This window comes from Lagenorhynchus albirostris, chromosome 6 (genome assembly GCF_949774975.1).
Source record: "Lagenorhynchus albirostris chromosome 6, mLagAlb1.1, whole genome shotgun sequence".
Lineage (NCBI taxonomy): Eukaryota > Metazoa > Chordata > Mammalia > Artiodactyla > Delphinidae > Lagenorhynchus > Lagenorhynchus albirostris.
Window position 1 is genome coordinate 11732709 of NC_083100.1, and position 27919 is coordinate 11760627.

Below are 27919 nucleotides of genomic sequence, written 5' to 3' on the forward strand. Positions count from 1 at the left end.
TTGCTTCTGTGTCTGAGCAGATACTGATTCCTGCCTGGAAGGACCTTCCGCATCTCTGCAAACCCTACACATTCTTGAAGGTCCAACTCGAATGCCGCCTCTTCTGTGAAATTCTGATAGATCTAGTTAAGGAAGAGCTCACCCCTTCTCACTGCCTCTAGCAATCGGCCTAAGCCTCTCCTAGGTACCTGACATGGTTACTTACGGCATCTAGCATGCATTTCCCCTACCAGAGATTGTGAACTTTGGGTGGTGGGGCGAGATTCCACTTTTTAACCTTCCTGTATTCTTTATCACAGTACATGAAACACAGTAAGACCTTAATAAATGTTTATTGAATGAATAGACGATTTTTACTGCTTTTTAAAAACGGTAATACCCAAACTCATAAGCCAAACCCCGGAACAAATATGGCAAAATAAATACAGCGGTTTTCATATATCAGTTTGTAAAAGGATCTTCTGGAAAGCTGGTTAAGAATACAAATTCCTAGTCTCTGCCCACAGGAAGACTGGTTCAGCAGGCCTGCAGTGGAACCCTGAGTTTGAATTCTTGTCAGGCTATTCATGTGATTTTGAGGAAGGCTTGTGGCCAACAGTTTGATACGCAGCGATATATCGCCTACTTTACAGATATGAATTTCAAAGTAAACCCCTTCTTTCATGCACCTAAGAATTTTTTTTTTAAGTTCCTTGACTTTAATGACAAAGCACTGAGTGCAGCAGACCTATAAAAAGAACCACTTTAACAATACATACATAGTCTGGCACCCTATTAGCTTAAGCTGCTAGGAATACGGCATCACACCCCATTCTTTGTAATCACGATCTGCACACATTTTTTCATCTACATGTCCTTTTTATAAACTATTTAAAGTTTAATTTGCTACAAATAGTCCTTTTTCAGACATCTCACCACGTGAGGTATGTACTTTAAAATAAAGTGAAGGGCGCCAAACTCCTACCTTGGTCCCGGAGGCTGGCTCTTAGCGCTCTCTCCAGCTGTTCCTCTTCACTCAGTCCCGCTGTATACGCGTCAAAGTTCCTGGGTACTTCTTCGGGGTAACCTGGCCTGCCACGTGGGTAATAATCCTGATATCCAGAGTAGCCTACAGGCACAATGAAAAAGTTATGGAATGCTGCCATGGACTATTCTTTTCATACTTCCTATTTTGTTAGCAAAGACAATAAAATAATTTATGTCACTCTTTTGACTACAGTGATAATCCTCAAAATAAGAATAGAGGGCCGATGGATGGAGAATGCCTCCACGACGGTGGGCGATGACTGTCCCGTCACTGTTGTAGCCACAAGGCCGAACACGGGACTGGATATGAATGAGTCCTTATGTGCTGAAGACGAAGAAGATGTTTATTTTTTAAATCAATTTTTACTGGAGTCTAGTTGATTTACAATGTTGTGTTAGGTTCAGGTGCACAGCAAAGTGAATCAGTTGTACATATACACATATCCACTCTTTTTTAGATTCTTTTTCCATTAGGTTATTACAGAGCATTGAGTAGAGTTCCCTGTGCTGTACAGTAGGTTCTTATTAGTTACCTATTTTATATAAGAAGATATTTTGAAGACATGAGCAGTACTGGAGAGGGGACTGGAAAATGGGCTATTGACATATGGAGTGGATTCTTTCAGTTTAGAGCTACTTAATACTTGGAGTATTTTCAGTGAAGTCCTGGCTGGAGTCAAGGGAATGGTTGAACTGATAGCTGATAAAGCCTTACTGTCTGGTGGCTCCAAACAATGAGAGGCAGACCAATATTTAACACACATTCTGCCGGGCTTCTGTGCTAGGTATGATACTTCAGAGGCTGATAACTACATTGAGAAATACAAGCCAGTGTGTCTCTAATTAGAATCCTAAGTCAGAGATCATAGTTTCTATTACTAGCACTTCCGAGAAACTGGTTGCAAGATTAAATGAGAGAAGAGACAACCTGGTCATTAAATAATGCTTTAAGAATCAAACTTCGACATACCATTAATAAAGGGCAAAGTTGACTTTTGCAAGGTACTTCCATCGACCTTTTCAAGTCCGTTTGAGTTTATTCCTTACATTTTTCTTTAATCACCACTTTTATGGAATTTGTTTGGAAGATATTATTTTTCCCCACAGACGATTACCAATCTAATTCTGGTATAATGAGAGAGAAGTATGTTTGATTTTTTTTCCCTTCTCTCCTTCCATTATCACACCCTTTGAAGATGATGTTTCAAATGTTTAATTAATGTGCTTATTATTGATGAAAATTCCTACCCTTCATAAGTCTTGTGTCATATGTCTCCATATCACCCACCATAGCACATGCCTGAGTTTAAGCTTCTTATTGCTTTAAAAAGACTAAAGAAAAAAAAAATCAAGCCAACAAGGGGAACACTGTAGGGTAGAACCTGGTTAATTGAAATTTCATATTCAGAATTTTTGATAATTGGTCTTGAGGCTATTTTAAAATTTACTTTTGTGTTGGTTATGAAAAAAATGCTTTCCTAATATATGAGATTAAAATGAAAACAGTTAATTTCCCATAAAAAGCTTTCAGGCACTCTAAAAGTCTTTATTTTCAAATAAAAAGTGAAATGACAATAAAACACACTAGTTTCAGCTGATAATATATGTGTTTACATAAATATTTGTCATATAAAGTATTTGTGTCTATTGGTATGTTTTTACAACTTTCATGAGATATAACTGACATACTATATAATCCATCAATTTAAAGCATATAACTCAACGGCTTTTAGTATATTCATAAGAGTTGTGCCATCAATACCATAATCAATTCTAGAACATACCTATCACCCCCAAAAGAAATCTGTACCCTTTTAGCTCTCACCCTCTGACCTTCCTAGCCCTAAATAACCACTAATCTACTTTCTATCTCTGTAGCTATGCCCATTCTGGACAATTTTATAAACAGAATCATATAATATGTGGTGTTCTGTGTATGGCTTATTTCATTCAGCATAATGTTTTCATGGTTCATCCATGTTGCAGCATGAATCAGTATTTCATTCTTTTTCATGGCCAAGTAATACTCCATTGTAGAAATATATCACATTTTGTTTATTCACTCATCAACTTATGACATTTGGGTTATTTCTGCCTTTTGACTATTGTGAATAATGCTTCTATAAACATCTGCATACAAGTTGTTATTTGGACATATGTTTTCATTTCTCTTGGGTACATACCTAAGAGTGGAATTGCTGAGTCATATGGTAATTCTATATTTAACCATTTGGAACCACCAGAATGTTTTCCAAAGCAGTTACACAATTTTATATTCACACAAGCAACATGTATGGGTTCATATTTCTCCACATCTTCACCAACACTTGTTATTATCTGTCTTTTTAATTATAGCCATCCTAATGGGTGTGAAGTGGTATCTCACTGTGGTTTTTGATGACTAATGATGTTGAGCATCTCTTCATGTGCTTATTAACCATTTGTATATCTGCTTTGGAGAACAGTCTATTCAGAGCCTTTGCTCACTCTTACTGATTACTACAATACTCTTCTATTTATCATCTATTACAAAATCTTCTATGTTGGTACTATTTTATTTAATGTCCTTGAAAGTCACAGACATGAATGATTTAAACAAACATTAAATAAAATTGTTCAGGATTTCGGGGGCTAATCCTTTCTTCTAATGTAGTAAAAATTAGTGGGCATTTACTAAATACCTCCTATAACGCAACTTCCATATTCTCTCTCACGTTTCCCATGTCAGAATATAAACATTATGATATTGGAATCAGGATAAGGATATAAGTATACTGAATGATTTAGGACTGAAATGGGATCTGGACACAATTTTTAATAAGGACACTCTTCCTCAAATTGGTCTCTACGCAATAGAACAATCAGAAAAATTCAGCTCCCACTACTGTGTTGGCGAACACCCACCAGCAAGGTTCATATCCTGAGATAAAGACGACTGTGGCACTGCTACAAATCTTGCTTTCTATGCTTCTCACCAAAAAAGCCAAAAATCAAATAAAAAATAACCCCCCCCCAAAAAAACTTTTCTATAAGGGCAAATGGTCAAAACACAATAAATGTATCTACTTCACAAAGAATAAAAGAAAGGGGCAACCATTCCAAAACATAATAGAATATTTATGGGTAAGTCGCTGAATACCACAGGATGCTTCAGTAATGCCTGAATAGAGAGACTGCCCAATTCCCTAAGAGTGCCAATTATTTTATTGCAACACAAAAAGCACATTGGGCACTTTCCCATATGGCTCATTACCACTTTCAAATCCCTGTGGAAAGTCATTTTGTTACAGAAGGTCTAAGCAGCATTTCTACCCTCAAAAATACTCAGCTCGTTCAAAATCCAAAGTAACCCCAAAGCTCTGAATAGCTATCTATGCAGATACCGGAAATACGACATACATCTATAGAGTTTCAATTGACAGGTAAATTTGCTACGATTTGAGGCAACATTTTCTTGATAGAGAAAAACATCTTTCCTCGTGTATTTCTTTTAAAATACAACCGAGCAGTGCCTTAACAAAATATAAGCCTACAACTCTAAACATCTGAATATTATAAAATCTAATTTGGTACTTGTGAGACAAAACATGGGGAGAGAGAAAGGGAAAGTTTTAATGCCTTAAGTCAAAAAGACTAGTGTGGTTAAAGGTTCTATATCATCAGTCATAAATCATCAACAGGACCGAAAATTCCATCAATATCCATTATAATGAGAACAGGTCTCCTAGGACCAAAAATTTTCTACAGCTGTTCCACTGGCCCAATCAGATTTTTTTAAATCTTCATAATAAACATGGCTGGAAAAACCTAACAATCAAACACTTAAGATAAAAAAGTTTAAATTATATCCTGCAATGAATACTAGCTTAATATTTTTTTGTAGTTATATACTTTGGCTCTGTAATAAAAGAAATTCTGGTTATCATTATTCTATAAACTACTCCATCTGTTCCTTATACACATACCAGAATTTCACAGCAAAAGAGATCAAGAAACACCACCGAGATTAGAAAAATTGGTAACAGCTTTTTAAACATTCATGAGGTTCTCTGACCTATAAAGACTTTTCCAGCTAAGGATGGCCATATTAAGAATAAATCATTACTTGTAAGAGATACATATGCTCTCATAAAAGTTCCCTAGATGACCATTAGTATGGCCACCGGGCCTTATGTAGCTCTGCCTTTGAAGAAATCCAATCACTTCAGCGGAAGAAATATAAATATGGTAATCTTACAGGGAATAAGAAAGAAAGGTGAAAGGGGCTCTTATTTTTGCCTTTAATTCTCTGGCCTATGTGTCTGCTGTGCTTATGCCTCTTTCATATGAAGGAGGCTTTTTGCAGGTTTCCGTTTTTCCTTTTTTTTAAATAAGTTCAAAAAAGATGAAAGAAAAGTCAATACGGGAAACTTCCCTAATTTGTAAGGTTAAATCAGTAGAATGTCCATCTCATATCCCTGTACAATAGAAAAAGCAGCAGCTAGGAATCAGTGACTTGCATTTTTAGTCCTAGTTCTATAACTAACTACCGGTATGACTTTAGCCAAATTACTTAACATTTCTAAACCTCAGTTCCCAGCTGTCACACAAGATATTAGGACTAGGTAATCTATGATAGTTCAAGTCATGTCTGTGCACAAGTATGTTATTATTACTCTTTTCATCCAGAGGAACATTCTTGTTTCTTTTGGAGATTTAAAAAATGAACCAGGAGACAAGCTCCTTTTCCTCTAGCAACTCTGAGGTATTAGAAGCCATGTCCTCTGCCTACTGGAGAGAACAAGGTCAACAGGAAGAGAGAAATCACAATGGGAGACAGAACCAAAATGGTCTTCCTGTACAATTCACCTCTTCCTAGTCACATAGGCCGAGAAACCTCTTCTTATACTTAAGTCAGTGTAAACTGGCCTCCATAACAAACAACCAAAAGAACCCAATGCTCTTCCAAATGACTACATCAGCTTTGTTGACAACTGATCATCACACCTCCTCTCCTCGGGTGAGTCCACAGATAGAAGCAGGTGAGCCTGCATTGTCCAGCAACCGTTCCTCTCCTACACCGAGACCACGTTTCTAGGATTTGAAGCATCCAGATCATCATCAGCGAAAGCCTCAGAGTAAAGCCTCTCTGGGCAGCAACAGCATTCATCTCGGTAGTCCCCAAGCCAATCACCTAAGCCTATGGTTTTCGTTCCTGAACCCATTAGAATCACCTGGGAAGCTTTAAAAAAGAAAGTCAACATCCCTGTCTCTATCCCTATTCTAACTTAATTGGCGTGGGTTGAATTCAAGGCATGGACATGTTGTAAAAGCGCCTCAGGTGATTCATACAAACAGCCAGGATGGATAACCATGCTCCGAGCCTTTAGAACTACACCAAAAACGTATCTTCACTATAACTCCCACAGTGTCACTCTACTGAATAAGTTGTTCAGTGGCACTCCAGTCCATTCTGGATAATCCCAGACAGGCTTTTTCATAAAGGACTGAAGAGCCCTTTCCTTCCATGACTTTCCTTAACTTCTACTTACTCATCAAGACACAGCACCCCACTTCTTCTGCATAAAACCTCCAGTGACTACAGCCCTGCTCCTTCCTTCCAGGCTGAACCCCGACTGCACTACATTAATGTCGCTGAATTGAACTTCTACCTCTGCCAGGAAGGAGTAACTGGGACTGGACTAGCCCTTCTACTGAATCTTAAGTAGAAGGCTGGAGAAAATATATGAAACAAATGTTTTTAGACATTGTACAATTGGCAGTACAAGATTTTGAATCTTGAGAGAAAGGAAATAAAGGAAATGAGCCTGGAGGCACTTTCCAGACGGTGGTGCAAGCAGCGTGAACACAATCAGATGCAGCAGGCTCCCTGAGTTGAGCTGGAATTTGCAGGGCAGAGTACAGCAAAGGAGAAAACTACGTGCATAGCAAAACCTCCAGAAATCTTCATGGGGTCGCCTGGAGATGTTGTTGAATATTAGCCATGAGTGTGAAATTCCATGAGACCAGGCAAAGGATGCCGGAGAGCTATAAACTGAACAATTCCCAGAGCTCAGGCAGGGCTGGGAGACCTTTGCATTCCAACCAGCCAGAGCAGAGTCCCTGCTGAACAAAGGGCATTCAGGAGAGATCCCACAAAAATAACATCTCAGCCACAGCACAGAATTAACCCTAGAATAAAAGTTACTTTAGACCCACCCTCAAGAATTAAAGAATAAGCTCCAGAAGGATCAAACTAATCATCAGGAAACTTAACTGTGTGCGAGAACAAAGTCCAGTTTTCTTTAAAAGAAAAGAGACTCTAGCACCCAATACCACAAAATACACAATGGCTAGCACCCAATCAGAGCTCACAAGATAAAAGAAAAAAAATTGTGACCAGGAAAAAAATCAGTCTAATGAAGCAGATGCAAAAAATATATAGATAAGACAGAATTAGCACTCAAGGACTTCAGGATAGCCATTATAACTATGCCCATGATTTAAATAAATAAAAACATGAATTTAATGAGAAGAGAAATGGAGGATATAAAAGGGAACTAAATGGAACTTCCAGAACTAAAAAAGAGAGTATCTGAGAGGAAAAATTCACCAGATGGGATTGACAGCAAATTCGACATTGTGGAAGAAAGATCACAGAGCTTGAACACACAGCCACAAACACTATCCAAACTGAAGCCCACACACACCAAACAACATAAACAGAGCCTCAGAGACTTGTGGGACAACATGAAGTAGTCTAACATTGGTGTAGGTGAAAATCAGATGGGAGAGGATATTCTTTAGTTCTTTAGTAAGACAAAAGCTAGAAGAATTGATTACCAAGAGACCTGCACTAGAGGAAATGGTTAAGATAGTTCTTGAGGCAGGAGAAAAACGATACTACCTGGAAATTTGGATCTGCACAGAAGAACCTTCTATTTCTGCAGATCAACTGACATAAGCCCTGGGCCCATCCCTGAGCTATGCATGCAGTGAACAGACACAAGGGAATAAAAGAAGCAAAGACTTGGAAAACTGAACTACCACGTAACTTAACTACACAAGTATCAGATCATCTCATGAGTGGTACATGAATGGGATAGGCCCAAATAGTACAGTAAAGGATTTGAAAACTGAACTGACATTGGAACCCACCACCCACAGAAAGAAAAACAGAATTTGTGCTCTAAACCTAACCAGGTTGACTGCTTGGTCAAACAAACAAAAATCAACATTCTGCAGAGGATTTTAACAGAATCTAAAATCTCACGATAACGGTCAAAACGTTCAGATAGAAGAGAAATTTACCAGGCATACAAAACCAAAACAAAACAGAAGAATGTGACCAATTCTCAGGAGAAAAAGACAATCAGCAGGTGCCAGCCACAAAACAGGCCTCAGATGTTGGGATTATCAGATGGATCTTAAAGATATACAATAACTGTGCTCTATAAGATAAAGGTGCACTCCTGAAATGCACTGACAGAGTTTTCATCAGAGACACAGAAACTAAAAAAAGAACCAAATGGAAATTTTAGAACTAAAATTACATCATTAAAAAAAAAGTCACTGGATAGGTTCGCTAGGTTCAATAGCAGAATGGAGATGACAGAGAAAGGAGTCAGTGAACTTGAAGATAAATCAATAAAAGCTATCCAATATGAAGAACAGAGGGAAAAAGATCGAAAGAAATAAATAAGAGCCTGAGGAGCTTGAGGGACATTATTAAAATGTCTAAAATTCATGTCATTAAAGCCTTGAGAGGAGCAGCAGATTGGTGGAGAAAAAAAATACTTATAGAAATTGTATCTGAAACCCTTCCAAATTTAGTGAAAGACAAAATACATGATAAAAAATTAGATACAAAACCCAGTAAAGACCCAGAAAATATAAACAAGACTGTAAACCGCCTTAACTTAATTGATATGTGTAGAGTACTACTTTCAACAATGGCAGAACACACATTCTTTTCAAGGGCACATGGTACATTCACCAGGATAGACCATACACTGGGCCAAAAGAAAGCCTCATTAAAGTAAAAGGATTAAACTACACTGAGTGTGTTCCCTAACAACAAGAGAAATAAATTAGAAATTATTAAAAAAATGATATCCAGAAAATCTGTGGCATATTGAAACAATAAAATACCATTCAGCAGTAAAAAAGAATAACTACTGATACATACAACAACATATATGGATCATAAAAAATGAGGTTGAATAACAAAAGCCAGATACAAAAGAGTACTTAGTAAATGAGTAGATTTATATGACGTTCAGGCTCAGGCAAATTAATCTATGGTGACAGAAATGAAACCAGAACAGTGCAGGGGGTAGTTACTGGAAGGAGACATTTTAGTAAAAACTCAACAAATGTCATTATTAGCTATCATTGCCTTATTGTGTACCACCCCACTCCACGGTTCACCATTCTACTTTCTATACCCTAGTTAGTCCTTTTCATTTCTACTGTTTCACCTTTTTAAATGTATGGCACCTACATTCTCACTCCTGGTTAAATACTGAGACAGGGACTATAGCTCTTTCTTTCTCTCCCACAGTGGTTAGTCTGACACGTGCACAATGGACCACTTACAAAGTGCTACTGAGTAAACCAGACTGAGGCTAAGAACCTGTACGGAAAAATAAAGCAAAAGCACCGTGTATATAAAGCTACAACTTATAGTCCAAATACAACCCACTGCCTGTTTTTGTAAATAAGGTCTTATTGGAACACAAATATGCACATTTGCTTATGAATAGTCTATGGTTGCTTTCATGCTACGACACAGGTTGACTAGTTGAGACAGAGACCATAGGGTCAACAAAGCCTTTAGAACCTCAAACAGTAGCTATCTGGCCCTTTACAGGAAAGGCTGCTGACCCCAGATTTAAGCTGCAGCAATTCTCGATGGGCAGGACAATAAAGCCACCCACCGCTTCCAGAGCCTACGGCTTCTCTGGCGCCTATCTGCTGGTATTGATCCAGGATGTTGTAGTGCAGCTTCCCCAGGCTGGAATGTAAGAACTTCAGCCTAAAACAGGTCATGTGCTTCAACAGGAAGTCCTTTCTACCTATTTACAAAGATATCTAGAAAAAATACATTCTCCTCTTTAAGTCACATGGTATTAACTATTAGAGGAATGCCTATATTAGCCTCTTAGGGCAAGCATGATTCTTTCTGAATATGTAGGTGGCATGGACCGTGGAGAACTGTATATCTGAAACTAACTTCTAACACTTAGCCAGCAGAATGGTCTCTTAGGCTGAGAATCAAGGGACCTGGGTCTAGTATGACTCTAACCATGTCTGAGAGACCTCAAACCAATCATACAGTATTTTCACACCAGAGTTCCCTCCTTCCCTAGCCTTCCCTAACAACGCGCCCACATGTGCTCCCCGGGTGACCCCTCCATCTAGCTTCCATGCATGTTAGAGGCACAAGCATATAATGTGTGAAGTACTCTCCAAAGGCATAAAGTATTATTTTAAAGTAGCTCTACAGTAGCAAACACTATCATTTTAAAATATAAGTTTAAATGTATTAAATGAAACACAGTACTTACCAAAACTATTAAAGTAGTACTGCTGTCCTGGGTAATCAATATTGGAGGGAAAAATGCCTAAATATGAAGGAAACAAACATTTTAATTGCAGGGGTAGGCTTCTCCCGCCACCCCTGCCAGCTTTACTGAGGTGTGACTGACAAATAAAAATTGTACATGTTTAAGTTGGGCAACGCAATTTTTTTAAAGGTGTACAATGTGATGATTTAATATACATATATGTTATGAAATGATTTCCAGAATCAAGTTCATTAACTCAAGTTCATCACTTTATATACTTACCATTGTGTGGGTGTATATACGTGAGAACACGTAAGATCTATTATCTTAGTAAATTTCAAGTATGTAATACAGTATTATTAACAATAGTCACCATGCTGTATATTACATCCCCAGAACTTACTCATCTTACAACTTAGTTTGTACCCTTTTACCAACATCTCTGCATTTACCACCCCACGCCAACCCCTGGAAACCACTGTTCTACTCTCTGGTTCTATGAGTTTAACTTTTTTAGATTTCACAAATAAGTGAGATCATACAGTATTTATCTTTCTCTGGCTTATTTCACTTAGCATAATGTCCTTCCGGTTCACCCATTTTGTCAAAAATAACAGGATTTCTTTCTTTTTTATGGCTGATAATATTCCATTATATACATATAAATACCACATTTTCTTTTTCTTTTTTTTGAAGATGTTGGGGGTAGGAGTTTATTAATTAATTTATTTATTTTTGCTGTGTTGGGTCTTTGTTTCTGTGCGAGGGCTTTCTCTAGTTGTGGCAAGTGGGGGCCACTCTCCATCGCGGTGCGCGGGCCTCTATCGCGGGCTCTCTTGTTGTGGAGCACAGGCTCCAGACGCACAGGCTCAGTAGTTGTGGCGCACGGGCCTAGCTGCTCCGCAGCATGTGGGATCCTCCCAGACCAGGGCTCGAACCCGTGTCCCCTGCATTAGCAGGCAGATTCTCAATCACTGCGCCAACAGGGAAGCCCAATACCACATTTTCTTCATCCATTAGGTTGTTTCCCTATCTTGGCTATTGTGAATAATGCTGTAATGAACATGGGGGTGCAGATATCTCTTCGAGATACTGATTTCATTTTCTTTGGATATACACACAGAAGTGGGATTGCTGGACCATATGGTAGTTCTTTTTATTTCTTGAGGAACTTCCATGCTGTTTTCCATAGTGGCTGCACCAATTTACATTCCTACCAACATCCTCACCAATACTTGTTATCTCTTGTCTTTTTGATAATAGCTATCTTAACATTTCCTGATTGCCATCTATATTATAAAGCTATAGTAAACAAAACAGTATGGTAGTAGCATAAAAACAGACACGTCTGATAGAACACAACAGCCATAAGGCTGTAACTACTAACCTTTCCAACAATTAAGAGATTCTTTGTAACAAAGCTCAAAGCCATTATAAATGATTTCTAAACAATTGTTAAAATAAGCTCTCTTTTGTTTGGGGTTAGCCCTACAGGGAACAGAATTTGGTGGGGACAATGAAACCCTAACATACTCTCTGAAGTTCCTTAAGGTTCCTAATGACATAAGATGCACTTTGCCTTCCAAGGGACCAAGCTTGGTCTTTGAGACCTCTGACAAGTAGAGATGCTCTGGCTATTGAGAGAAGCTGCCCCACAACAAAGATGCTAGGTGAGCCACGTTCTTACCCTTCCTAAGGGACTTTCCCGTTTCTTAACCCTAAGAAAGCAGTAGGACAGACGACTCAGTACTGCTGAAGGAAAGGAGAGAGGGAGGAGTGACAGGGGACACCTTCAGTGTGATGCTCCTCTCCCAGGAGTTATCAGACAGCCGCCTTCATGTACTTGATTATTTTCCACAGGGCTCCCGTGTCACCTCAATTCTCAGATCACTCTAGATCTTTCTCCGGCTTCACCGGAAAAAACGGCGGACAGATTGCAGACCATTTGTAAATAGCACTGAATGTTTCAACTTTTAGCATTTAATTTTCTACTGTATTACACTGAAAATAGAATGATATAAAAGTAAGTCTCCTTAGAAAATAGACAAGGTTTTAAGAAGGAAACTAAGAGTTTAAATGTTATAATTGTGGGGGAAAATCCTCTTTAAAACCAAAATACTTGCCTAAATTTCATAATATGTCTGTAGAAAGCTTTACTAACCACTTAATCCTCAGACACACAAAGAAAAAGGAAACAAAACATTAGACTCCCGAGAATCATTTCTTTTCCTTTGTCAGCACTGAGAGCATCTGGGCAAAAAAGCTCATTACTAGATTTCCATAATTAAGTGGTATCAAAAATATAATAAAACTGGACATTTTCAATAAAGGAAGCTCCTGCTGCCTCTTCCAAGCACACACACTAGAAACACAGTAATAGGCAAACACAGGAAAATAAAAATCTGCGTAGATGCAACACAATCTGTAAAAATCACCAGAAAGTGAATACAACCAGCTAATAAAAGCAACAGCACAGTGCTTGGAAAGCTTTCTAATATCATGAATATCATATGGTTCTCAAGAATACCAGTCACTGGCACAAACTGTGAAAATAAATTATTTATGGCTCAAGAAAAGGTAAAATAGTCTCAGAAGATTTCCCATGAATAAAAGATGAAATGCTGGGGACTTCCCTGGTGGCGCAGTGGTTAAGAATCCGCCTGCAATGCAGGGGACATGGGTTCGAGCCCTGGTCCGGGAAGATCCCACATGTTGCGAAGCAACTAAGCCTATTCACCACAACTACTGAGTCTGCACTCTAGAGCCCGCGAGTCACAACTACTGAGCCTCTGTGCCACAACTACTGAGCCTCCATGCCACAACTACTGAAGCCCACGTGCCACAACTACTGAGTCTGCACTCTATAGGGTCCACGTGCCACAACTACTGAGCCCGCAAGCCACAACTGCCGAGCCCGCGCGCCTAGAGCCTGTGCTCCAAAACAAGAGAAGCCACCGCAATGAGAAGCCCGCGCACCACAACTAAGAGTAGCCCCTGCTCTCTGCAACTAGAGTAAGCCTGTGCGCAGCAACGAAGAGCCAACATAGCAAAAAATAAATAAATAAATTTATTTATTTATTAAAAAAAAAAGATGAACTATTGGAACTCATATGGTCTATAGAACAAGTGTTTGCAAAATATCAATAGTTTCCTTCTAAGTCAAGACCAGTATAGCATTTTCAATTAAGAGATCCAAAAAATTCATAGGTTTCTAAATAAAGTATTTTCATTGAGCATCAATTAGATGAAAAAAAAAATTTTAATTAAAAAGCAGAAGCCACACTTCAAGCAATAACAGACTTGGTTTGGCCATGCATGAATATATGTCTCACCCGCCAAGGACCTAGTGGTCATTCTGAATTCTTTAAAATACTGGCCTTGCACTTCAGTACAGATTTGTCTTTCTTTTTTTAACTTTTCCTTGTACTTTGAATTCATGGAATATTAGAAGAAAGCATATTTTAAACCCGCTTTAAGTCTCCAAATTTCAAGGAAATCATGGTTTTTGGTGAGTAGCAATAAAGCTGTGGGTATAAGTGTGCAACGCTATTTGTCCCCTAAGAAAGCCTCAGGTTTAAAATTGGGGTTTGCAGCCTCTTCTTCGGAGCAGTGTGAGGACCAGCACCAGCTGGTTTACCTCTTGGTTTAAAAAGAGCCTATTAGGGAGCTCCTAAGCTGAACCACAGGGAACTGTTCCCGTTAAATGAAGATTCCCGTTAAAATGAAGATGCTTCTGCTCCCGTTAAAATGAAGATGAACTTCCAACCTGTCAGGCCAGAAGTGTTCTGTTCTGTACCTGAGCACATTTCCATGATCTTCTTCAGAGGTCCGCAGGTGTACATTAGTCCAACAAGGATCCCGGCCAGATGCCCGGCGAAGGAAGTCCTAGGGGAGAAGGAAAGCCTTCGTGAGTGTTTGCTCTGCTGCGGACTAGCAACCACCTTCTCATCAGCCCAGGGCGCGTCAATTAGTCACAGTCTGCAGGCTCTCTTCCACATCACGTGTTTTACACTGAGCAGCATTTACTTAGTCCCAAGAACAACATTTCCTATCTTACCAAAAAAAAGTACAATGAATAACAACAATGACATGTTTAAAAGGCAATATCCCTCCTTGACCGAGAAAAGTGGGCTGGCTCCTTCGGAGTAGCAGAGGCATTTTGTTAAGACAACCCATTACACTTCTTCCAGTTTTTTCTCTGTAGCTCTTATCACAAAACATAAACGAAACGCATTTTCTCTGAATTAAATCTTGAATTAGCTAGCCACTGTGAGGGATGGGAGCTATCTGTGTTCACCACAGAGCAGACCGCTACGTTTTTACGCACCCCTGACTAGTGAGGCGGAGAGCAAGAGAAACTCGGCAGAAGAGATGTCCACACTGGGCCCCCCCAGCCCCGCTACAAATATGCATCTTTCAGTCGCTCAGCCAAGAAAACCCAAAAATGTAAACTTCAAGCTTGAAAGATGAGATAGAGCATTAAATTGGTTCCACTCTTCTTAAAATAGCATCTAAGACTGGCAATCATTTCTAAATATAAATACAAGGCAAGCCTCAGCTAAGTATATGCTGAATGAGTAAAAGAGTAAATGAAAGAAGATCACCCAACGGGGCTCTCTGCCACCCCCCAGCTCTTCCTCTCAATGCAGCCCATACCCTGCCATCAGTTACTCTCCCAGAACTGAGGTGAGGTCATGTATGTCACTGCCATGCTGTGGGGATCGCCGTCTTCTCCGTTGACAGGACGCTCTAGCCTGCAGTCAAGGCCTCCCAACGCCTGGCCCTGCCCACCTCCTCCTTCCACCCTCACCTGCTAAACCCATCCCCACAGACCCCCCCCCAAGTGCTCACTGGTGACCACAAGGCTAGGAGGAACAGCGCGCCTCTCATAAAGAGTCACGTCCCAGTGGAAGAGTTGCTCTTTCCTTCTGCTGCCTGGCAACTGAAAGTTACCAAGGAGCTGGATGTGAACTCCAAGGGAACAGTGACTTCTGTGGTTTTCATATATGTATGTCATACACCTAGGACTGTGCCTGGCACAGGACAGACACTCAAATATGTGTTGAATGCATGATTCCAGTGACCCAGGATGGTTTAACCAAGAGCACCAGGAGGCAAGTTAAAACCGCTGCATCTTCAATCTCAGAGCGCTGGCTGTGCCATGGCAGTGACTGAACCGTGGTGCTGACGTTGTCACCCACGCAAAACCTAGAATCAAATCCAATACACCTTGTGACCACGGCCACAGAGGACAGGGTAAAGAGGCCCTAAATGCCACAAGCAAGGCAGCCACAAGTGACTGTCATTAGCTCAGAGCCAGGGAAAGACTTGCTGGTTCTCAGGAAAGGAACAGGCAAGGGAACACTTCAGAGAAAAAGACTAAAGGAAGCTTTCTGTAGACAGGATGGCACTGCCTCTTGTTCCCAACAGCCAAGTCGATCACACTATTGCCCAAACAAGGTCCTGCGTACATCTACACACACCGAAAGTCTCACACACACACACACACACACACACACACACACACACACACACACACACAATTATCCCTCAGGACAGCTATTATTTTCATCAAATATATCTACCTCACAGTATGTTTAACCTGATAATAAAAACATGGGATCAGATACTCAGTTTTCCCATTTTCAGGGAAGAATAGTATCAACTGCGCTTTCCTTTAGCTTTTCCAAAAAAACCCAAAATTGTACTTATTTTATTCTATTTTTAGGCTAAATACACTCTCCAACTAGTTCTAGGAATGGCAAAGAAAGTGGTAGTTTGAGGGAAACAAAGAAGAGGCCAGAATCAGTTTTTTAAAAACAGTAACCTCAATTTAACTGAAAAGAATAAAATACATCAATATTTTTGAAACTTATTAAGCCAATCTTTATGGTGAATCATATAGATATAAGATGACAAGAAAGAAAAGTTTCAATTTTAAATCCCAACCTATTAAACAATCAACCTTGAATCTCATTTACAAGTTAGAGTCTAATATAGTTAAATGAATTTTTTCTCTCTCTAAATGGGTTTGTAGAAGTCTGAGTTATAACCTAATTGCAAATAACTAGGAAAGGGAGGCTGGCAGACCAGAGACCACACAGCATTACCTGCCAACATTCAGCATTTTCCACAAAAGTCCCAACTCGACACTCCTGCTGTCCTTTTCATTTTCTTCAAGTTCTACACTAGTGTGCTTCTTTTAAAATAAAAAACAAGAAGAGGTAATGAGCTTATTCAGTCAAAACTGAGAACCTCTCAACATTACACACAGAAAGGGGAGGATACCGTCAATGAAAAAGGAATCACATGCTTGTTTCAAGACGTATGTTAACTTGCTCCATGCCGTAGGTAACCATGTGACCAACTACCTCTCTTGGCCCTCTAAGAGATACCCATGTCCTGAGAGAGGAAACAGACCTGCAGACAGGAAATGGAGCTGGGAACCACCTTCTCCCCAGCAGGATGGGGCACCCCAGTCCTAGGATTAGGGTGCTTTATCCCCACCCCCAGGGGGTGCTGTGAGGCCACAAGGAGGCCCTGGGCTTCGGGGGAAGAAGACACATCTGGGTGCTGATCAGTGGCTGGGAACTACCTTCAAATGTAACAGCTTTAGAAACAGACTGTGTTATTATGATCATAATTATACATGCTAAACACGTTTCAACATTTGTGGTGTCTGAGCATGCCCGTGGCTCCACAGAAGCCCTCCTGGAAGGCGTGCACTCTCCTCTGTTCTTAGTTATACCTTCAGGCTGACACCCCAAGGGGCAGGCTGGGAAAACCCTGCTCTTAGGAACAGCTTATTCTTGACCTAAGCAGGTCTTAGGCTGGGACTGAGGATTTGGTGATGACCTGCCTCCTCACATCGTAAGTTAAGGTAATTCCTCAGGAACAGAACCACCATATTCAATGCTACATCCATGATCACACCTGGTACAGTAAATGGCCTGACACTAACACTCAGTAAACAACTACTGAATGAGAGGAGAAGTGGAATTAAAATAACACATAAAATGCACATATCTAATGTACATTACAACTGTATTCTAAAAACACAAGTCACACCGGTCACCAGTTAATAGCTGTTTTTGTACCAAATTTCACTGGGAGAGCTAATGATTGAACACAACACCTCCTCCCCTCCCTCCTCTGTGCACACTTGGACAAGGTATTACACAAAACATGTGCTCAATTAACATAACAACAGCACTAAGCCTATTATTATAGCTTAAAATCCATCACTGAGAAGCTTCACTTCTTCCGATAGCTCAATAGTGACTCTCTTGAGAAAATCATAGCAGCTATAATCAAACACTGACTGTGATGGTACGAAGAGGTCACAAGAGCCAGATACACTGTTGCTGTGTGTGGTTACTCAGGTCGTACACTGCACACACTACTGTGAGAAGGCACATCATCTGTCCAGGGTCTCAAGAGTTCCACAAAGTAACTGACAGATCCAGCAATCAAATTCATATCATTCTATCTCAACATCAGAGCAAGTTAAGTACTGATGTAATTTCATCTTAATAGGGGACAATACCATAATCCATTAGTTCTTAAACTTGTCCAGGTTCTAAACCCCTTTAAATATCTGATAAAAGCCATGAATCCTGTCTGCAGAAAGACTACACATACACAAAATATGTCATTTATAATTTTAAGAAGTTCATAGATGGCTTGCATCCTATCCATGGACCTCTCACTAAAAATCCTTGCCTAAAAGCAATTCATCACAAACAGAAGAATTTCGGACATCAGCACCAAGTCTAAGCAGTTATATACTCAATTGGAAAAACATTTTGTTTATACTCAAATCCTAACACAGAGGCAGCCATTTACTTAGATTACTTAAGTTTATGAACATGTCCAATTTCTTTATTGGCCCATTGCTCCCTAATGGTGGAACCTACATCTGGGTTCAATTTATTTCTTTCTAAAATCCAACTTTCAGTAATTCTTTCAGTTAGTCTGAGACTAAAAAATTCTGCTAGCCTTTGTATGTTCGAGAAGGTCCTTATTTCTGCATCCTGTTTTGTTGACAGGTGTAGTGACCTACTACTGCTGCTATGAAATGCACTGTCAATTGGACAGTCATTCTTCTGCAGGTAACGTCTTTTCTCTCAGCCTTTGAGATTTTCCCTTTGTGTTGGATTTACTATCATTATAGAACAATCATTCCAGGTGTAGATTTGTTTAATTTACCCTCCTTGAGATTTGCTGTGTTTTTTCAATCAGAGGTCTCATGTCTTTCTGGAATTCTGAAAAATCTTCAGCCATTGTTTTTTGTCCTATGGACCTCTAGATATACAGCACTTGTGTATTTCCTGACTCAGAGTGGGAGCTCATGTTTATAGAAAAAACTATAAAAAAATAAAGAAAAAAGAAAAAAAGATGAAAAGCAAATATCAAATCAGTGTTGCTACATATTACTTATAAGGGACAGTGACGGTGGAAAGATAATTTGGGAGCAAAAGTAAGATTAAGATACTCTTGTGGATTACATGTCAGTTATATCTCAATAAAGCTGAAAAAAAGATATTACTGTGGACTTTAGTTACTCAAACTATATGCGGATATTATTAACACCAGCACACAGTGTTCTTTCCTATGATGCCAGCATTGGCCAATCCTCACTCCTTAAACAGGCTACTTGTAAGGCTGAGCTACCTTACGTGCTTATGCAAATGTTCCTGCTGTCATGTGCACTGCTGAAGACTCAAAAACTAAAGCTATGATTGAAATCTGGGATAAGCTATACAGGTCCTCTGTTAAATGGCAACTTCTTCCCACAGATGAAGAGGCTGCCCTCTCAGGCACAGCTCAGAAAGCAGAAAATGAATTACTCTATGACATAATCTCCCGTGTAGTGTATGCAGAGCAAATGACCTCATTAAGGGCGTAACTTGATGGAGACACAGCGTTGGACAAGGTAAGATAATAAGGCAAGGTAAAAGGCAATCAGCTAGAAGTGGCCTCTTGTACTGTACGTTCCAGAATTTCCTCCTGTAAAAGCAGTTACTATTACCAGATAGGGACTGAGCTGATCAGAAGCTCTGGGGTTTGGGGATCTTAATAAAAGGTCCCAGACTGGCATTAGAGCAACAAGATGTAGCAAGAATTTTTTCAGGTTTAATGAATGCCACTACAAAAAATCTTGATCGTATTGCTTCTTCCCAAGATAAACTATTCTTAAGCCATCTGTTTCTATCTGTGATGCTGTCTTCAGCCACACCAGCCTGTGTCTTTAGCAATGGCAATCTGGGAGAGACTGGGTCTGTATGTCCTCTTTGTTTCTCTTACCATACCTCCCTCATTCCGCCCCCGTCCCGCCCCACCCAGCCACCTTTGGCTTCAGAAGTAAAAACTAGTCACCTGCCAATATTACATCCTCGCAAAGGCAATGCAACCTCTACTACTCTTGCTGGTTTAATAAACATGGCTCCAACCTCAGACATAGGGTTGGGAGCTGACTGCTGACATTTACTTCAGTCCCGGACAAACATGACCTGGACAAAAACAAGCATTACAAAGGTGGGAGAAGCCTCTTTTACAAAAGAGCTTCCAATATAATAGACGACGCCCAGCAATTCCTTGGCTCTCAAGCCCATGTCTCTCAGCCGGGCAGGAAGAGAATTCCATGAGCTGGTTCAAGGAAGTAGCATTCATTCATTCATTCATCCATCCATCAAATATTCACCGACTGACTACTACTTAAATAAGACAAACACAGTCACTGCCTCACAGATTTTACAATTTGCGGGGGTAACAGACACAGACAGACAGACACACAATAACTGCAAATTGTGGGAAGTGTAGGAAAGTGAGTCTCCTTTCCCTAGAGTGGTCTGGGATGGCTCTGTAAGTGGCATTTAAAGTGACACCCACAGGATTTGGAGCTGCCAGGTCACAAGGTGAGGATGGCTGCTTCTGGCAGGGAAAAGCACATATGGAAGAGCTGCGAGGCACGGAAGAACTTGGTGTTTTAAAAGCACTGAGCGGCTATCAGGTGGCTGAGCACAGTGAGGACAGTGAGCACAGTAAGGACATGGGGTACAGCATGCGAAGAATTTAGAAAAACAGGTGAAAGTCAGGTCCTATAGGCCTTATGTGCCATGCGGAGGAATTTGGGTGGCTTGATAAGTACATTGGGAGGCCACTGGAGAAGCTTAAACAGGAGAATTCTTAAGAGTGATCTATCCTGTCTGCTGAGAGAACAGACTCTAGAGAGGCAAGAATGGCCAGTGTAAGCAGATCAGGAAGGAGGCCGATGTAGCTCAGGTGAGAAACGGTGGCAGCTTGGGAGAGGCTGGCAGCAGTAAGAGTGGGCAGCAGTGAATGGCTTGGGGTCTGTTTTGGTGGCAGAGATAAAAGGACTTGTTGATGGATTCAGTCTCGGGGGTGAGGGAAAGGGAGAAAGCTAGGCTTTCTAGCTTTCTAGGAGATGCACGAGGGAACCACTTGCTGAGATGGGGAAGATGGGAGAAAAGGGGGAGGGTGCGGGGAGAGCCCAAGTGCTCAGTTTTGTTGTTTACCCCGAGATGCCTGCAGGACAATCAAATGGCAATATCTAGGGGAGTGTTCAGTAGGTAGCTAGATACCAAGTTGGAAACTGAGAGGAAGAATGATTCAAAATATTGCTCACATATTTCATTTTATTTGACTCCTAGACCATTTGTATACAATAGGACCATGATATTATATCTTTAAGTATATGACATATAATGCATTATACACATGCAATTATATGTATAATATCTAAAAACAAGATTTAAAAGAAATACATAAAAACAGCAACAGATAATATGGGGAAAATACATTCCCCCCCCCTTTTTTTTTCTTTGCGGTACACGGGCCTCTCACTTGTGCTCAGCGGCCATGGCTCACGGGCCCAGCCACTCCACGGCATGTGGGATCTTCCCGGACCGGGGCATGAACCCGTGTCTCCTGCATCGGCAGGCGGACTCTCAACCACTGCGCCACCAGGGAAGCCTGTCATCCCCCCTTTTTTAGTTCCAAATTTCTTATAATAGTGTTTTAGTGATTTCATTATTTTTTTTTGAAATATAAAGGGAACAGTAACTGAGCAAGGCTCCCATTTGAAAAACAATATTTCTCTCATCGTTGTGGCGGATAAATCTAAACATTTTCGTTGCTGTTGGGGTAAATCATCAAGAAAGCTTTCCCCCGTGTGGCACATGCTAGGGCTTTTAAAATGAACTCCAGATGAAAATCATGATCACTAGCTTTGTGGTATTAATAAGTTTCATTAGGAACTGTGTTGTTATTCTAATCTCCTTCAAAGCAAAATGAGAAGTTGTGCCCAATTAAATGAAAGAAACAAGTGAAATTACATGCAAAATAAAGGAATAACCCAGTACACTTAATTGGAGGACAGATGTTAAAGAGTCAGTGTAATTCCGTACGTGAGGCCGGTGTTCTTCTCCTCCTAGACACCTCCTAGAGTCCCCTTTCCTGTATCTTCCATATCACTGCTGAGTAGATTCCAATTGCCCAAAATCTCTCCATCTGCTCTGCACTGCCCCCCGCCCAGTCCTGCCCCACCCCAAGCTTGAGCCATTTGCAAAAGCCATGCTTCCACTCTTCTCAACTTTGTATGCACCATTCCCTTTGCCCAGCTAAGCCCTAGCAAAACAGCCTTCCTGGTCTGCCTTCCCTCAGGACAAGGCAGGGGCTGCTTCTGGGCTCCTGCAGTATAGTCTGAGTTCCTCTAGCATTTAAGGACCTTCCCTGTCTGCTGACTTTTCTGCCGTTGCCCTGCTGCTTAAGCTACTGGCTACCAACCCTATCACACCCAATGCCCCCTTAAACCCAAATATTCTTTAATGCTCTTTCTATTTTCTTGTAATGGAATTTATAAATAACTTACCTACACGCATACTTTTAAAAACACAGACACAACAAACACGTGCAATCTCAACTCAACACAATGCCCCAGTTGTAAAAATTAAGAAAGAAAAATTTAATTCACATAGTAAAATACTATGAATTATAAACGTTGAGGCAGAACACCACCAGAAGACATATAAAGTCATCCTTTGCTTGCCCCTCTATGTACGGAATCTGCACGAAGGTGAGGTTAAAAAATGCAGGGAGGTACAGATGGGCTTTCTGTGACTCAAACACCACAGGCAGGGTTCCACTGGTCACGTGATCTTACGTGAGGGTAACTAACTTTTGACTCCAAATCAAGCAAAGTATAATACAATTTTCCCTTCAGTTACATTTACAATTCAATTTACAATTTTCCTGGAAAAGTCACTGTATATTAAATCTATGCCAAAGAAAAAAAGTCTTTGTGTTTATATGAAAAACACAATCAGGTTTGAGGCTCGGATAATCACGAACAGGTTTTTTACCTACAGAAAAGTCCTTTCAACAGACTGGGGTGTGGGGTGTGCAGGACATTGTTGTGGAAGGGGACGGTCCTGCGTGCTGCAGGGCAGCCGGTACCTCTGGTCCTCACACACCAAATGCCAGTAGCACCTCCACTAATCATCATGACACCTACACACAGTCCTGTAAATGTCCAAGATCCTTCCTGGGGACCATGTGACCTATCCCAGTGGAAAACCACTAGCTTAGCACACAGCAAATGCTTATTAAATGTTTGTGGAATTGATGACCTTTAATCATTAGGCCTCAAAAATATTTCTTTTCGAAGTACATCTCATGTGACCACATCATGCACAAATTCCAAGGATTCCAAGTAAATTTACAACATATTGAACTGATACGCAAGAAAACTTCCCACCACAACTGACACGCACGTGGGGAGCGAGACTGTTTGGAAGAGGCCGTGATCACTTCCACGCTGCGCTGTGGCAGAATAAATGCAGCTTGGCACATGAAACCACTCTGCCATCTGCTATTACTACAGACGAAAATATTTCTGGATACCACATGAATGATTATGTGCACATCACCTCCAGAAAGTAAATGTAAAATGAAAGAGAAGTTGGATTGTTTATAGCCTGATTTTAACATATGCTACTGTTATGACACAAATTGGCCTTTTGGAGGTATTTTCAGAAGCCGTGTCATAACTGGAAATCCTATGGCCCTATGGTAGCTGGGCTCTTTGAGGTTGCAGGAAGAGACTGCTGGCTTAGGTGACCCTGATTAATGCGAGTTCATCATGGGGTACACAAGGAAGAGAGGACGGCAAGGAACAGTCTCGACTGTGAACTGTGGCAGTAACTACGACACTGTGCTTGTACACCAGGACACAAATGGACAGGAAGCCCTTGCCAGGTGGTGATCTTAATCCACTGGCTCTCAATCCTGGCTACAAAACAGAATCTCTTAAAGAGATTCTCAAAGTTACAGCCCCCTGGACTCCACTCCCAGAAATTCTGCAGAATTGCTCTCGAGTGGGACCCTGACACTGTTGGGTTTGTTGGGTTACTTTTTGATTATGTTGTTTTTAATTTAATTTTAATTTTGATTATGTTGTTTTAATAACAACAATTTATGTTGTTTTTAATGTGTTGAGGTTGAGGACCATTGATCTTAAGCCAAAATTCAAATTCTAATGAGATTTCGGCTGGCATAGTAGGCCAATAAGAAAAACATTTTGAGTATTGGCAAGACTCTTCACCCTACAAAGTACCCCACAGAAGTGACATCTGTTTCCCTCCTTGGAAAGTTGGTCTTAATATATTCCGAAATGCTGTAAGAGAAGTAGGTATAGCTTTGAAAATACATGCAAGGAAACATATGAACTTACTTCAAAAGATTTACAAGTTCTTTGTTCTTATAAAAACATGATAATTTAGCTAATGTACCCACATATTCAAGACAGTCATATACACACAGTCAAAGATGAAGACAGTAAAGAGCTAAGGTAACCCCTCAATCCCTAAATCCAACAGAAAGACTGGGAAACAAAACTGGATCATAAAGCTAGCCTATAATTTCAGAAAAGGTAAATACTACTTGTGGTTAAATCTGGTCTGAATCAAAATTCTAACTATGAATGCCCCACCTATTACATGACTCAAGAGACCTGAGCATGCCATGCATATCACATACTGCTCCTGTAGCAGCTTTACTGGTATGCCTGTAAGGCACAGTTAATGTTGAACAAGAGCACAGAACCACCACCTGCAAAGTTCTGAAAACAGCCCATATTTGTTTATGCAAGACAACATGCTAGGCTGAACATCTATAGACAAAGTAACCCAGTGAAGCCATGAGACCCATGTGGGCTCATCTGAGGAACACTGTCACAGTTAAAGATACACAGTTCCACCTCTGATGGAGGCCCAAGCAGGGCAGGTGTTCCCTCATCTTCCTTCCTGTCAGCTAGAGCACAACTGTGGGACTGACACTTGGCCAATGAGATACACCTCATTCCTAATCTTGAGAATATGGCGATGAGAGTCCAAGGAAGCAGTGGCAATGGCACAAGTGTCCATCCAGTTCTCACAGGTTTTTTTCCAGCCCAAAACTTCAGAATTCTCAACAATTCTAGAAGCTGCTTGGTATCCTTCTAATAAGTCTTTTGTGGTTAAATATGCCAGAGTTAATTTCTGTTTTCAGTCAAGAATCCTGACTGGTAAGGAACAGGTACATATATGGATGCTGAGGAGATATGTGGCTCTATCTTCTCCAGAATTGCTGGCCTTACGCTGATGTAAGACAGGAGCTGTTGGTCAACTCCGTCAGCATGTGGAGAGAGCTTTCCTGAGAATGAAGCTGTGGTGTACAAATTCTAAGATGGTCCTGGTGATACCTGATTCCTGGTATTCTTGCCCTTCATAAATCCTTTCTCCCTGAGCATGGATGGGACTACAACTTGCTTCTAACGAACAGAACAGAGCATGCCACTTCCATGATTATGTTACATAGGACTGTAATTTCTGCCTTGCTAGCAGACTCTTCCTTGCTGGCTTTGATGAAGGAAGCTGCCCTATGGAGAGATTCAAGTGTCAAGGAACTGAGACTCTGGCTGACAGCAGACAGCAAGGCTCTCAGTCCAACAACCCACAAGGAACTGAGTTCTTTCAAAATCTACATAAGCTTGGAAGCAGATCCTTCCTCAGTCAAGTCTTCAGATGAGACCTCAGTGCTGACACCTCTGTTGCAGTCTCGCGAGAAAACCTGGAGCAAAAGACCCAGATAAGCCATGCCCAGCCTCCTGACCCACACACACCATGAGATAATAAATGTGTGTTTGAAGCCACTATGTTTACTATAACTTGTTACATGGCAATAGATAACTAATACAGAAGCCAACACAGGAAAAAACAAAAAACAGAGACAGAAGATAGAGATAGAATCCTGACAACATTGCTTGAGTTGAATCCCGGCACATCTGATGTCTCTGAAACCCTGAAAAGCACCACTGGAAATTTTAATTATGTAAGCCAACAGAGGTCGTTTTCTTTGATCAAGTTAGTTTGAGCTGGGTTTCTTTAAACTGTAACTAAAAGAACCTCAATTAAAGTGTCCAAAGATGACAGAGGCAATGTAGAACCAACAGATCTCTAAGTCTCAGAGAGAATTCTGCTTTACACTATTTCAGTTCCCGTGTTGGCCAAGACTCCAGGTGGAATGGAGGGCTTGAATATTCTACTAAAACTGTCAGAAAGGATGTTACCACACTAAAGAAATATTAACCCAGATGTTCAAGTCACTATGAATTTCCAGAACCTACACCCTTGAACTAGATACAGCTCCATTCGCCACGTGTGGGAGAAATAAAAATAAAATTGCAAGGATTAAAAGAGAAGATACACATAAAAGTGTCTCATATAATGCCTAATACATTGTAGGTATTAAACAAAATTGTGAGTCAAAATCCACCCACCTCACTTTTTTAAACTGAAAAACACTATTTGTAATTACTCATTTACTATCTCTACTCAAGAGCTCTTTGAAATCCATAGATACTTTTATCCAGTAAGGTGTTATTCTCAGGGACTCCGATGTGCTCAGACTTGTGTGAGCTTCATCCACCCTTCTTCTCGTACCCACAGAAGACAGCTCAGGGGCAGTGAAGTGGTGGCAGCTCTTCCAAGGAGCCAGACACTGATTTCAGGACCTTCCTGTGTTGTATTTTTAGTCCTCCCAACAAATCCATGGGACGGGTACTGTTACTGGCCCCATTTAACTGATGAGGAACAGTAGAAGCGACACTCAATAAGTGTGTGTTGAAAGGAGAACTGAGTAATGGATCCATCCCCAGTACCACTCACTGATGGATACACCTCTGCCTGCCTTTGCTCAGCTTCTGTGCGTCTAGGAGAGCATAAGTAGGATGTATAATCTGCCATGAGGAACATGAGAACAAGACTTCACATATACAACCAGGAGCCATATAACTGTTCACGTAATACAAGTCTAACAATATAATGGATCATGTTTTACCCACAAAACACTTCCAAAAAATGAATTAATCTACTCTGATTTCTAATTTGCACCTCTCAACAAACTTTTTCAAGAAACAATGTGTGCCTTTTTCAAATCTACTGAAAAATTTGTTTCACCAGGTGGTTTTAATCTTCTTTACTATTTTCTAAGAACTTCTGCCGCCTGTTCCCCATTCAATCTTTTTTTTTTATTGTCGGTTCTGCGCTGAACCTTAAGAAAACTCAACTGAAACTGACATGCAAAAATCTATGAAATCCAGATCAAGCCATCATTAAAAACGAAGACCTCTGAGGAGGATCTTAGAATAATATGGACCACAGGAAGAACACCTCTCTCATTAGTTGGGCAGTCCACCTCTACCTGACAGGGAACAACAGCTCTCATGAGTCTTTTCAGACTGAATACAGCAGTGCTCCCTGGTCCATGATTTTGCATTCCAAGGTTTCAGTTACCCAAGGTCAACCGTGGTCCAAAAATGTCAAAAGGAAAATTCCAGAAATAAACAATTCATAAGTTTTAAATTGTGTGCTGTTCTGAGTAGCATGATGAAACCTGTCACTGTCCTGCTCTGTCATGCCCGGGGTGTGAATCATCCCTTTGTCCAGCATGTATGCCTGTTAGACACTGAGTAGCCATCTGGGTTGTCAGATCGACTGTCACGCTATCACAGGGCTTGTGTTCAAATCACCCTTATTTTACTTAATAATGGCCCCAAAGCGCAAGGGTAGGGATGCTGGCAATTTGGATCTGCCAAAGGGAAGCCATAAAGTCCTTCCTTTAAGTGAAAAGGTGACAGTTCTCAACTTAATAAAGAGGAAAAACTGTACGATGAGGTTGCTAAAATCTACGATGAGAATGAATCTTCTGTCCATGAAATTGTGAAGAAGGAAAAAGAAATTTGTGCTAGTATTGCTGTCACACCTCAAACTGCAAAAGTTTGGCTG

General features: G+C 40.5%; 1 protein-coding gene across 6 annotated transcripts in view; it reads right to left on the reverse strand.

Moving 5' to 3' along the window:
* RHBDD1 (rhomboid domain containing 1) overlaps positions 1-27919 on the reverse strand; it is a 111920-nt gene that overhangs the window by 45745 nt on the left and 38256 nt on the right. For all 6 annotated transcript variants that reach the window (XM_060151951.1, XM_060151955.1, XM_060151949.1 and 3 more), the window contains 3 exons: positions 14371-14459; positions 10575-10631; positions 965-1108 (listed from right to left, as the gene is read on the reverse strand). In XM_060151951.1, the coding sequence (XP_060007934.1) occupies positions 965-1108; positions 10575-10631; positions 14371-14459 (290 nt within the window). The remainder of the gene's footprint in view (positions 1-964; positions 1109-10574; positions 10632-14370; positions 14460-27919) is intronic.